The following is a 13,325-nucleotide window of genomic DNA, read 5'->3' on the forward strand; positions in this document are numbered from 1 at the left end:
TAATCTCTGTCTTAATCAAATTTACTTTATCACATTCTCTAGCTTAAATTACCTTTGATTAATCACATTCTTATAAACCAAGTTGTCGAGATGAATCAAAATGAAATAGATTTCATCACGTCCTTGTATGATTCTGAGGATGGTTATGCATCACCATACTCCGCAACCATCGATGAAGACTTGGATTCGTCTACATCCGAAGACTATGAGTCGGCTTCATCTGAAGAAGAGGCGGAGGAGGTTGATCCCTTCATGTATTGTTCGGCGAGGTATTTTGCGTTCACTAGAGGTATGTATGATTTAATGCTTAAAGATTTATTGGGTCAAGTTAAGGTAACATTTGAAATATTAAGCACACTCGCAAGGGGTGCACCTCTTAATTTACATGCATGGAGGCGCATGAAGAGTCGTCTCACGCTTAGAAATGAGAATGCAATACACCTTAAGGCATCGCCTCATCTTCAGATTACGCACGTAGAGAAATGGAGGGAGATAGTATTGGCGTCACATTGTGGCGCATCGCACCGTTCTTTGACAAGTACTCTGTTAGAGTTAAAGAGACTTTGGTCCAATGACCTTCGTGACCATGGGATCCCTAGTGCGTATGTGAAAGCAGTGATTGAGCAATGTGGTTGTCAAGTTGTGTCGAGGTTAACTCCATCTGACATGGAGGGGACAAGTGTCGTGAAATATAAAAAGTCTAGACCCATAGAAGTGATCAAGATAGAGGCACATAGGGTTGATGATACGCTCATAGATGTTCAATTGAGGTATCACACACGCTTCCGTACAGGGATCACAAGGGGTGCACATGTGACTAGGTATAATTGTCACCGATGCGGTGTGGCCAACAAGCAATATCCATGCACTCGATGTAGAAAGCATTCATCTCGATGTGGGTGTACTTTTCATGTGAACGCTCGAATGAATGGCGGGGTTGACCATGGGACAGTGACCGTTTCAATATATGGACCTCATACGGGTCATGTACCGGGAAGTAGACCAGATGCGTACTATTTGCCAGTGACCCCAAATGTTATAAGTTGTTGTAGAGATGACCTTTTTGATGTTGGTTGCGCACGACATGTGGCACGAATGAGCATGCGTAAGGAAGCATATCATAAGTCCAAGGCTAGTCCATTAGACCTTGTGAGTTATAGGTTCTTTATGATACCAAAGGAGGTCAATAACATGGCCAACAAGTTAAAAATTGGGAGTGCCATGTCAGGGGTTGATTGGTCTTTGATGATGCAAGATGCCTATGCCCTCCGAGATCATGGGAAGGTGGCTCATGTCCAACCCTACTTGCCTGGTGAATATGGATCTCCCGCAAGGCAACCGTTCATCTTGGTGCTCCAAGATGAATGGATGTTAGAGATGTGTGAGCGATTGTCAATAAACAACTCTTGGGCAATCGACTCCACGTTTAAAACAAACCAATTTGGCTTGCCATTATATGCAGCTGTGGCCCCAAATGCCATGGGAGTTGGTATCCCATTATGGTACATGATATGTAGTTCTGATAAGGGGTCTAACCATGAGCAAGTAGCTTTAGAAACTTGCTTGAGAGTCATATTTGCACGGATGCCCAATGTGAGGCCAAATGCCATAGTCATCGATAAAAGTTGGACATCATATAATGCCATAAGTAATGTGATTGCAACAGACCGATTATCTTGGATAGTTACAAATGGGCAAAGGTCGCAAACACATTGTCAACTTTTGTTGTGTCACTTCCACGCAAAAAAAGCATGGTTGGACAATTTGTTGCCAAAGGTAAGTGTAACTGAGAGAAACCATCTTTATAATTGGATGTGCCAACTCATGCAATGCATTACGGAATCCACATTCAATGCCCAATGTGAGGAGTTAAAGGTAGAATATGCAAACAAGCCAGGTGTTTGGCAATATATAGAAGGAGGATGGTGTGGCTTGACATGTGTGTGGAGGAAACTGTGGCCCAAATTTGGTAGAATGTTCAACTACGGACATGTTGACACTACCAATCTCGTGGAGAGACATTGGCAGTTTATCAAATATACTGCCTTAAGAGGGAGGATAAACCGATCAATTACCGATCTTGTGCATGTTTTAATCGGGGACAGTCAAACTGGCACTTGCATCGGGGGTACTGTTATTGAATGGTACAAGCAACGACAAGAAATATGTAAGAGTGGTAGATTTGCACCACATGCAAATTGTAGGGATCAAACAACAAGACTTAAAGAGGCCGAAAGGCTACTAGAGAGGTATGAAACTAATGATGCGACAATGCATATTGTGGACGAGCCCCGATATTGGTTTAAAATATTGAGCTTGACAAAACCGAATGTATGGTATAATGTATCGCTCCAATGTTCATATTGTGATTGCCAAGACCCTACGAGTAAATGTAAGCATATACTCGGCATCAGGATGATTATTGAGAGGCACATGCCACATCTATGTGGGTCATTGCCTTTTATAGATCATGCAACCCATATGCGCAATGACCATTTCACAGAGACGGAAGTGGAGACAGAAGTAGAACCAGTCGAGGAGACAAACCCTATAACATCACAAATGGAGGAATGGGAGTCGAAAATACAAACGGTTGAGGGGGCTATTCAATGTCTTAGGCAAGGGTTATGATCCCTCGACCGTGCAACAATTTTGGCATGTATGGAGTCCATTGAAGAAATAGGTCAGACGCTGGTGTATCACCTAGGTGCATCGAAACCAACCAATGAAGAAGACCGTGGATCCATAGGGCGTAGGCAAGCAATTGGTGCAAAAAGGGGAGCATCAATCAACATTTCACAAGATCTTATTGGCAGCTCCCCAAACACTTGCAAGGCACACACAGGAAAAATGCAAAGAGGCGCAAGTCGAGCTAGGAGGCGATTGCCAATATGTGCAACAGAGAAGATGCGATGCTTGCATTGCGATGCCTTGACCTTTAGATCAAGGGACTCAAATGTTGATTGTTGCAAGAACTGTGGTCGCATCTTGCCATCATCTCTGGATGAGCCATAAACATAGCTTGGGTGGTTTTGCGGACCGGTGCATTTGGGTTTACAATGTTTCAAGTGGATTTATGTTGATTTATGAGTGCATTTGGGAGTATGTCATATGTTGATTTATGTTTTAAGTTTCCTTATTCTAGTATGTCATCCTTTGATTTGGGTTTACGGTGTTTAAAGTGGATTTACGTTCTCTGTTTTAAGTTTTATGTTTTTTAACTTTTAACTTTTATGTTTTAATATGATTATTTGTTTTAACATAAGTATGGTAAAGATCGTCGATTTTGAATAATTTAAGGTTGGATTTTGTGACTGTTTGATATGTTATTGTAAGTTTTAAGGGTAATGAACAAGCTTATTTGAAGATTTTGGTCGAAATGATACATTTGGTTGGGCGACCTGCAACGGTTGGGCGACCAATCGGTTGGGCAACTTGCAAATGTCAGGGTTGGGTGACCTAAAACGGTTGGGCGACTTGCAACAGTCAGAATTGTAACAGTCAGAGTTGGGCGACCAACGACTCAGAGTTGGGCGACCTCTGACAGGGTTGGGCGACCATCGACTCAGAGTTGGGCGACCTCTGACAACTTTTTTTTTTCGCGCGTTCTTCCTTATCGAAATCTGACGGTGCAGATCGCACGCGCGTTCCTCTAAGCGACCTACACCGTCTGTGGCCGCGATTCCCTCACCAGCCCTCTTTATGATTTGATGCAGAATAGACACGAGCATGAAGCATGAAGCATGATGAATGATGAATGAAGAATGAAGCATGATGAATGATGAATGAAGAATGAAGCATGAAGCATGATGAATGATGAATGATGGATGATGAATGATGAATGATGAATGATGAATGACATGCTTCATTCATCATCCATCATTCATCATTCATCATGCTTCATGCTTCAATGACATGCTTCATTCATCATCCATCATTCATCATTCATCATCCATCATTCATCATCCATCATCCATCATCCATCATTCATCATTCATCATTCATCATCGATATGGCCATGGCCCACCATCATCACCACCACCACCACCATCATCGTCATCATCATCTATCATCATTCATGATCGATACCTGTAGGCCGTTTTCTCTGATCTCTGTATGTCATGCTGCATACCGTTGCATCAAATCTCTGCAAGGATATGGAAGCAGCAGCAGCTGCAGGAGGAGGAGGAGGAGGAGGGCCTCATCTCCGCCATTCCATGATCACATTCCCGCACAGCATTGCCGTCCATCCACCATTTCGGAGCATCGCTTCTAGTCTCCACCTCTCACCACTCCGATCTCCTTCTCATCTCACCATCGCTTCTGCTTCTGCTTCGTCTGTTTCTTCTTCCTCTTCTGTTTTGCCTTCTCCTGTGCGATTCCATCCCCTTCTCCTCACCAGCTCTATCAACGCCTCTTTCAACCTCGTCGCTCTCTGTGGTGAGTAATTTACACACATGGTCTCATTTTTTTTGGTTTTCTCCTTCCACTCTATGGTCTCCTTTGCACACATTTCTGCATATATGTGTATGTGCTGGATGTACACACACGCATTTATCTACTATCATTTTCCATTATTCCGTATTGAAGAACCACGTACCTGCTCTGACAAAAAGAAAAATATTGTTTTCGTTCAGAACCGTATCCTTAGGTTTATGGTTAGCTCTCTGTATATGATGGAAGTAGAAGAAGCATCTAGTAACTGACTGCAATATATTCTCCAAGGTTTGCTTCGTGAATTTCTTGTATTTGAAGAAGCGTTCCAGCTGCTTTGGTTCTGAGAATCAATCTTTTAACCCTGGATTCTAGGTATTCCGATTGTCTCCTTGGACGCTAGAATGATTTCTTTTAATACTCGATTGCTTGTCTTATTGTATGCAAGTAAGGATTTCTTGCTAGGATTATATTCATTTGATATAGAAACTGTAACATTTACATCGATTCTGAAGACGTGCTTCACTAATTGTATCTGATAAAGTCTTCTCTTAGATCTGGAGTCTGGGTTTTCTAGACTTGGATGCACTGAAACAGGAATTGCTTTCCAAGCTACAAAGATAATGTATATATATTAGTACTGGAATAATAATGCCTAGCTGAGCACATTTATTTTCTAGGTTTGCATCACTGCTTGTATGTGAGGCAGTATTATTTACCAACTGAACTCTGTCTTTTGTTGTCTTGACATAGCAAAGACTTTCTTAATCTCCAAGTATATATAAAATATATTCATTTGCTAGATTTACATCACTTACATACTGGATACAAGAAATTTCAAGTTTTTCTATACTACTTCTATCTGCGATTATATTTTCTTACATCTTGCCTCTAGGTTTTCGTCTCTGATGCAAAAAAATGACGTTCTTTGCTGGCTATATACATGAAACTCAATGATATCATTTTTTATCTGAGTAAAAGGCTTCAAGATTTGCTTCTCATCATTTGGTCTGATGAAAAGCATTAACACTTGTTCTGAGAAAGTATTATCTGTATATATTAACTGATCCATTCTTTAGGTTTTGTCATCTTGATGCAAAAGAGTGGAAATCTTCCTTCCAATACAGCATCAGTGTTAAGCCAGGTGTGCTGCGACCTGTTATGTTGATCAAGAGCACTCACCAGTTGGAAAACACTTCGTGATTCATATGGTAGTTGGTTTCTTATAACAATGTCGGTTTTTTACATGGCTAGGTCTCTTTCAATTTGGTTATTCCATGCTTTCTGATGTCCAAGGTAACATTGTATATTGCTTTCTGACATTAAAATATGATTGATTTATGCAAACCTAATCCTACATATCATGTTATGAATTGTCCAAAGCAATGTCATATGTTGTAATGCAAAACAACTGTTAAAAGATTACTGGTTTTCTGACGAGTATGAACGGGCCAAACATAACCAGGCAAAAATTGAGATAGAGTGCAGTTTGTAGTACAAAAAGAACGTATGTCAAAAATATTCTGGTCTGTAAAATGAGTCTCTCATCAGGTTTGTGCTTCTATATCATCACATTGTGAATGGAGCATTTTCAGCTTCATTCACAATGTGATGACATACGAACTGGTTAACATAAACCATGCAAAAATTGAGATAGGGTGCTGTTTATAGTACAAAAAGAATGTCTGTCAAAAATATTCTGGTCTTTAGAGTGAGTCTCTCATCAGGTTTGTGCGACTATATCATCACATTGTGAATGGAGCGTTTTCAGCTTCCCCTTGATTGCAGTAGTCCAGGTATTTCTACTTTGTTTTTCTTTTCTTCTGGCATTTCCATGTCTATCCAGATGGTTTTCTTTAGTTTGTTTAACCAAATGATAGTTGATGATTCAGTATTTTATCTTTATCAGATTATGGTGGGAGGTATATTAGGAAGATTAGCATGCCTTTTCCTTTTCAGAGAGGTTTATAATGCCAACAAATCCAAAGACAGAGGTAATGTGACTGTAGCTACAATGTTCCCTCTCAAACAAGTTGAATCATAACATGAACAAGAATAATTTCACCAGGTACAGTCATTAAGGAGGCATTGGTAACGGTTTCATGTGCATTCGGGAATTCAGTTACTATTCCTTTGGTACGTTTCTCATAAGAAAATACTCATTGAATGAACATATGTTCATCGTTCTTTAACTGATTGCATTTGTTGGGTTTGAATAATTTGAAGGTCTTCCTTAATGGCATGCTGTCACAGACTGATTATGGTCGTGCTGCTGGGTGTGATTTCTTGCCTTGTTATCGATACATTCATAGCTGAACATATTTTTCAATGTTGTTCAAATATGTATGAAATGATTCTGAGAATGTATTTTTTTATTTTGCATCCATTTTTTCTTTCCTTGTTAAAAAGACAGTTGTATATGGATGCAGTGTTTCATGTTGTTGAAGAAGATATATGGAGTGACTCTGAAAATGTTTTTCTGCATTTGATCTTTCTTTTCTTGTTTAAAATGCATTCGCATATGAATATGTTTTTTCATGTTGTTCGAAGATGTATTGAGTGATTCTGACATAAAACAGCTTACAGATATCTGGCTCTTCAACTGATTGGATGGTCCCCTTGCCTATGGACCTTAGGATATCAGATCATCAGCTCAACAACTACATCGGCCAGCACCTGCGAAAATGCTAAAAGTGGTTCTTGGTGGAAGAAATTAATGAATCCTCCTCTTTATGGGGTAATTACAATCAATTGAAGAAAGTGGAGGGCCCCAATTGGATACAAATCATCAGCAAATTGTGTGTCCTCCTATGTTTTGATACTGTGTTCTACTAACAATTCTTTCCGCTTTGTCAAAATAGATTCTATTTGGAGTCCTTATCGGGGCCACCCCATTATCAAACATTTTCTTTTCTGCAAAGCATGTAGCATTGAACGTTAGTTCCAACAGAATGGAAACTATGTTTTCACTAAGTTCTTTCATGGCAATAATCTTGCAACCAATCTTGGAGGTCAGTTTTTGATGTAGTTATTGGTTTATAGATTACCTGTAGGTATTTGTTTTTTCAAGCGTTTTCAATGTTGATGTTTTGTGTGTTATAGTCATCGTTTTTTTCTCCTTTAACATGGAAGTTCTTTGATTTTTCTCAGGCAGCAAAATTACTAGGATCTGCTGCAGTGCCGTTACAAGCCATTATCCTTGCTTCTACTCTCGCCACTTCCAGTAATCAAGAAACTAATGGTATTGAAGACAAACAATCAAATGGGACAACAATTATCAATGCCAATGACATCAATTTAGAAGGCAAAGCTTTCTGGGTAATAACTGTTATTCGCCTTCTAGTCATGCCCCTCATAAACTTGGGATTTTTGACTGTAAGCTTCTTGTCCTTTTTTATGCACACTATTGTTATGTTCACGTAATAAGATTGTATTTTAAAGGGGTTTGAAATACGAACAGGTAATACCACGCAAATGGCTACCAGCTGATCCTATAAGTAGTCTTACAACTCTGGTATGGGATGTCTGCATCATGACTGCTTTATCCACATATATTGCGCATCTCTGGTATCTATGTAAAGTATCATGAGTGTTCTGTGTACATCATAATCATACTTCTTAAAAGTAAACATGCAAGTTCCATAATCATATTTATCCCACATCAGTTGAAGACCAGTCTTGAGCTGACTAGGTAGGAAACATCTAAAAACAATGAAAACTACCTCTGACTAGGCGATATCAATTATATTTATAGTTATTAGTTGACGTATCAACTAATGGTTTATTGATGATGAAAGCCTGAAAAGTAAAGTAGGAATATAATGTAGGACTGTTAAACATGGTCAAGGGTGAACATTACATCATCCCATGCACACAGTTTGGTCCAATCTTATCCAGAGCAAGAACCAAATCATTACAAAAATGTGTTTATTTCTGCGTTCAGAATGTTAGAGCTGGAAATGGTCAAAAAGTACAGTAACGGATGTTGTATGGCTATATTTTGAATCTATAGTGACTCCTTCACATAAGTTGTTTTGCAGATAAAATGGAGAAATGGTTTGACATTTGTTTCTGCTTTGTGAATACTTGAACATGACGTAATATGGTTAATAATAATAATCAGTATCATTAAGACGAATGGTAGAAAGCAGTCTTCAAAGGTCAAATTATATGGTATAGATTTAAAAGATTCATCACTGAAAATGTGATAGTATACCCCAACCCCATGAAGGTACCCTAATTCTGTTATGTTAATCCAGGAAAACCCTATTCATCCATGCCTGAGTCACAGTGACACTTTGAGGTCTATATTTAATTGAAAACTCGTTAACCAAAGGTTTCACTCTCATGTGTAACTTATTGGTGGGAGACACTACCATTCGCGAGGGAAACTTGTGTGTAAATCTTGGTTGATAAAAGTAGCTAGCATTGTTATTTTGTTTTAGAATATCCGGAGCAAGCCTTGCTTGATTGAAGTATGCAGCATTGTAATTTTCTCTTTAATAGTAGACTCACACATTTGAATACCTGGAGCTGATGTGAACGATTTAATCATGTAAATTCATTTATTATTGCGTCAAATCTCAATATCTTTGAGTCAGTCAGTTGAAGCAGATCTCCATGCCTTGATGACTGTTTATTTGCAATTTGAAATTTGGATTTTGAGTGATATTGTTTTAGGTGATATCTGCAATGCCAACAGCTCAGAATCTGGTAGTCTTGACTCAGGTGATTCAATGTTCAACACTACTTCTTTGTCAAGTACAGTGATATGTTGTAGCTTTGAATATTGGGGTACATGAAGGATTATACTTCAACAACTTTCTTTGACATTGAATCTGTGCAATTCTGTAAATAATTAATATATGTATGTCTTGTACAGTCATTGATGGTTCACACCACCTAATGTATAGCAAATGTCTTTTGAAGATGAGGACAAAATTGCTGTAGGTTATGGAATTGATAGTTCTTTCGTAGATGGTGAAATAGGTGCATCAATTTATAGATTGTGAAATAGGTTCTCTAGAATTGGTTCTGAATCTTGAAAGAGTAGATACAGAAATTTGCACACATGCAGTACACCAACAGAGATGGTAACTGTCAACAAACAATCCCATATTGAGCTCAAATTTAGTTTAAAGATTTTTTCTTTCCTTTGTTTTTATTGGATTCCAGTTGCACCCTGATACACGACCTTTTGCCGGAGCACTTGGCAGCATCCTTGTAAAGCAGGTAATTTGTATGTTTTATTCGTTTTGTGTAAATTTGTAATGATAAATCTTCTACTCCAATTTGGCAGTATTAGGTACAGAAAAATTTGCAACACTCTTTGTGTGTATGTAGTATAATAATAAAGCTTGTGCTTGAACACCTCAACTATATTTGCTTTGTGCAGTATGCCATCTCAGTAATCACTATAACTGTCTGGATGCCAATATTCTTCTCATATCTATCCATTAGCTGACGACTAGTCAGGGTCAGCCAAAATCAGAGACGCAAACAAGACATTAGCTAACCAGCAAAGGTTCGACACGATTATTCTTTAGCATTCTTTTTATCGCAAAATTCTTCAATTTTCGTTTTCTTTCTGCTTGTAATGTCTTTTCTAAACCTTGGTTGAATTGTATTAGCTGTCTCCTGTCCCCAAACTTACTGGAAAGAATTTCAACAAGCTATGTGATAATGCAATGTAATCCATGTAGGGAACAACATTGAACCTTTTCAATAACTTTGTAAATTGTTATTACTCCAATCTACTTCTCTTATTCAATGCGATATAATGATTATTACTGTAACTGGATTACTTATTTTGCTGGCAACTACAGTCATGCAAACCCTCGTGTAAGTTTTGAGGTCTATAAAAATTTAATTACGATAGTAGGAAGCAAGCAACAAATCAAAGTTTCAAAATCCACATACAAAACCAAAATTCTCACAAATTCGAGAGTTTTGTTTCAATCCTAATAATCTAGAAGATATTCAGGCATATAGTTGGGGTGTATGGTAATGGGTTGTCAATCGCCATGTCATTTGTGACTGATTGAGAACAATCTATGTAGGTGCTCTTTAACCCTTTCAAATGTTGTTGTAACAAGCTCGTAAATATGCATGGCGGACATATAATGTACCAACAAATTCAAGAAGCTATGAGTAGACAACCCATACCACCCAATAACACTAACCATAGATGGATTGGGGTTTTTTCAAGATTGGAAGTACTCTTGGCTGTTAAGGGTTATTCAAATGATAAGACATACCGGTTGTTTGAGGTGGATGAAACAAATCAATTGTCTCAGTCCGGGGAAATGGTGATAGATTACCCCTATGCCATTGAGCACAAGATAAGGATAATTGGATATGCCGATCGTAAATGGTATATTGATCCAATGATAGAGGAAATAAGGACACATTGGAAGCTGTGGGTGTTAGCTAAAAGACCGGTATTCAGATTAGATTGGGACCCAATTGACTATCATTGGACAGATCCTTACACGGGTAACAAGTTCAATTTCTTCCAATATTCTGTACAGTTGGGAAGACATGTACTTTCAGATACACGTGATGTGGTACCAGCTGCATCTCAATATTGGAATCAACAAGGTATTACTCCCCAATTCCTTGCAAAATTCTGGGCTATCTTATGGGCAAGAAAACAGAAACACAAAATATTACATGTACAGTGGTTAGTTGTACACAAGGCGTTGCCGGTTGGCACATGGTTGCATAGGATGGGAGTGTCTTCATGTTGTACTCGATGTCATTTACAAACGGAAACTCAAAAACATTGTTTATGGGAATGCATTGATTCTCAACAGATATGGCAACGGCTCCTTAGAATTTTCGCTAATTATTTTCCCCCGTTGGTTCTCACTTGGGGCATGGTCGTTTGGACATCACTTGCCCGTGATGTGTTCCATTATGACATCGAATCTATGGACCATGGGTTTTACACTAAAAATGGAAGTGTTCGTACATTATCACTGATGTCATTACAGTTTTCAGGAGTAAGGAAGGAAGTTCAGCCAATATGGGAGATATTGAGTAGTACCACTGTCTATCACATTTGGAAAGCTCGGTGTTCTCTCGTTTTCCATAATCTGAAAACACCACCTGCTGAAGTGATTTCAAATATTTGGTTAGAGATAGTTCATGCTTTGAAGGGTCAATGGGATGGTATAGTGGGAGATTCTGATGCTAAAATTGCTCAACGGCATGAGTTTCTTATTATCTGGACAGCAACTCCATTTGTGACATCCAGGTACACTACTCCTTATTGGCATTTTCAGCCACCGAAATGGTTGTTTCCCCCGCCGATTACATAGAGGTTTAAAATCTTGTAATTTGTTTATACTAATGACAGGATATCTTCTTTAAAAAAAATAAAAATAAAAAAAAAAAAAATAATAATAATAATAAAATGGCAATTGTTTTGATAAGAACTAAAAGCGAAAAATCCTTACCAACGAAAGTGCAAACGTTGAAAAGAAGTATAGGCGGAAAGAGGTGTTTTAATGTTTTTCAAATCTATGTAGGTGCTCTTTAACCCTTTCAAATGTTGTTGTAACAAGCTCGTAAATAATAATAAAAAAATGGCCAATTGTTTTGATAAGAGCTAAAAGCGAGAAATCCTTACCAACGAAAGTGCAAACGTTGAAAAGAAGTATAGGCGGAAAGAGGTGTTTTAATGTTTTTCAAATCTGTTCTTACACCATGTAATCAAAACCAACAGCATACAAATATAACTAGTGCCTCTAGGACCCAAAACTAAACAACTACAACTTACATTTTATTTTGGGTTCCATCTATGCAAATGTACCTCATGGGTTTCAGGATTCAAAGCCATACAAATGCACCTATGGATTTTCCATCAGGCAAATTGTTTTATGCAAAAATAACTTGCGTTCCTGGGATTCAAATCCAGCAAATACAACTTGTAGTTCCTTTGGAAGTAATTGTGTGAATGAAACCTCAATTGGTGTCTTGTCCTAAATTTCATTAAACCCATGGCCCTTACATGGAGCCAAGCATCCCCAAACCAACGTGTGAAAGGGGGCTTATTTTGGGAGGATTCTTGATCCATCTATATGTGGTCCCTTTTAAGAAGCCATTAGAGAGAAATTAGTAATGACTGAGAGTGAGAGAGTGTTCATACATCTAAGACAGACAAGCAAACTCTCTCATGCTCTTCAGGCCAGAATGGCATCAAAGGATGGATGTCTAATCTGTCCCAATAATAAGAAGCTCCTCCTCCTCCTCCTCCACCACAAGGCTCCATGCCAATACACCCCTTGGATTGTGATACATCTCCTTCCATTAATTCACAAAGCAAATCTTCTTCCTCCTCACTCCACAGTTCGGCTCCAGCATCCCATGTCGGACCGGAAATCAGGTTTGTCTCTTCGGAATGCAACCCTTGTACACCATTTGATACTAGGGTTCCTACGCTATGCCGCGAGAGGAGAGTTTCTCCATGCCTTACTTCATTGTTGGTAGGAGGAGGCAAAGCTTGGCACTCATGGATAGTAGGGATTAGGGTTCTCCATTCATTGCCATGGTCGGCATTGGAGCAGGATGATGCTATGGGATCTTGCATGGTTCCTATGGCTTTCTCCAAGCTCTGCATTATCTCGGCGAGGCGGAGACGATACCGATGATCATCGAGGAGATGAGGGGATTCCGGCGAATTCTCGAGGTAGTCATTGAGGAAGTGGAAGGAAGATGAGATATGGAGCTTGTGAGGGGGGGAGAAGGGGAGGTCTTCTGAGATGCTGAAGCTCCGTTTCCTATTAGAGAGAGAGGATGGAAGGTCAGAGGGAGCCATGGTGTATGATCCAGAAACCAGAGAGAGAGAGAAAGAGAGAGAGAGAGGAGAATTGGGAGGGGGTCCTTCA

General features: G+C 39.0%; 1 protein-coding gene across 2 annotated transcripts; it reads left to right on the forward strand.

Moving 5' to 3' along the window:
- Nucleotides 1–4,032: 4,032 nt before the first annotated feature.
- LOC147857318 (uncharacterized) lies at nucleotides 4,033–10,193 on the forward strand. 2 transcript variants are annotated; one of them, XR_015530615.1, is made up of 15 exons: nucleotides 4,033–4,440; nucleotides 5,514–5,578; nucleotides 5,689–5,730; nucleotides 6,162–6,230; nucleotides 6,344–6,428; nucleotides 6,503–6,570; nucleotides 6,661–6,710; nucleotides 7,021–7,171; nucleotides 7,296–7,445; nucleotides 7,585–7,809; nucleotides 7,895–7,948; nucleotides 9,115–9,162; nucleotides 9,610–9,666; nucleotides 9,830–9,958; nucleotides 10,065–10,193. XR_015530615.1 is itself a non-coding variant. In XM_087328617.1 (14 exons), exons 1-14 carry the CDS (start codon nucleotides 4,122–4,124, stop codon nucleotides 9,896–9,898), a joined length of 1,452 nt encoding a protein of 483 aa, XP_087184743.1. In that variant the 5' UTR covers nucleotides 4,033–4,121; the 3' UTR covers nucleotides 9,899–10,138. The 2 variants fall into 2 exon arrangements, 1 of the variants encoding a protein (XP_087184743.1); XM_087328617.1 differs by having other exon boundaries at nucleotides 9,830–10,138.
- The last annotated feature ends 3,132 nt before the right edge of the window (nucleotides 10,194–13,325 follow it).

This window comes from Azolla caroliniana, unplaced genomic scaffold, assembly GCF_043228905.1.
Source record: "Azolla caroliniana isolate FFs.n. ecotype wild unplaced genomic scaffold, voAzoCaro1.0.p SCAF_12, whole genome shotgun sequence".
NCBI classification, from domain to species: Eukaryota; Viridiplantae; Streptophyta; class Polypodiopsida; order Salviniales; family Salviniaceae; genus Azolla; species Azolla caroliniana.

Excerpts from the sequence above, each read along its gene's own strand:
- LOC147857318 (XM_087328617.1), top strand. The coding sequence starts at position 4,122 with ATGCTGCATACCGTTGCATCAAATCTCTGCAAGGATATGGAAGCAGCA. Across the intron at positions 6,231-6,343 it reads CCTTGATTGCAGTAGTCCAG|ATTATGGTGGGAGGTATATT; the intron begins GTATTTCTACTT and ends TATCTTTATCAG. Across the intron at positions 6,571-6,660 it reads ATTCAGTTACTATTCCTTTG|GTCTTCCTTAATGGCATGCT; the intron begins GTACGTTTCTCA and ends AATAATTTGAAG.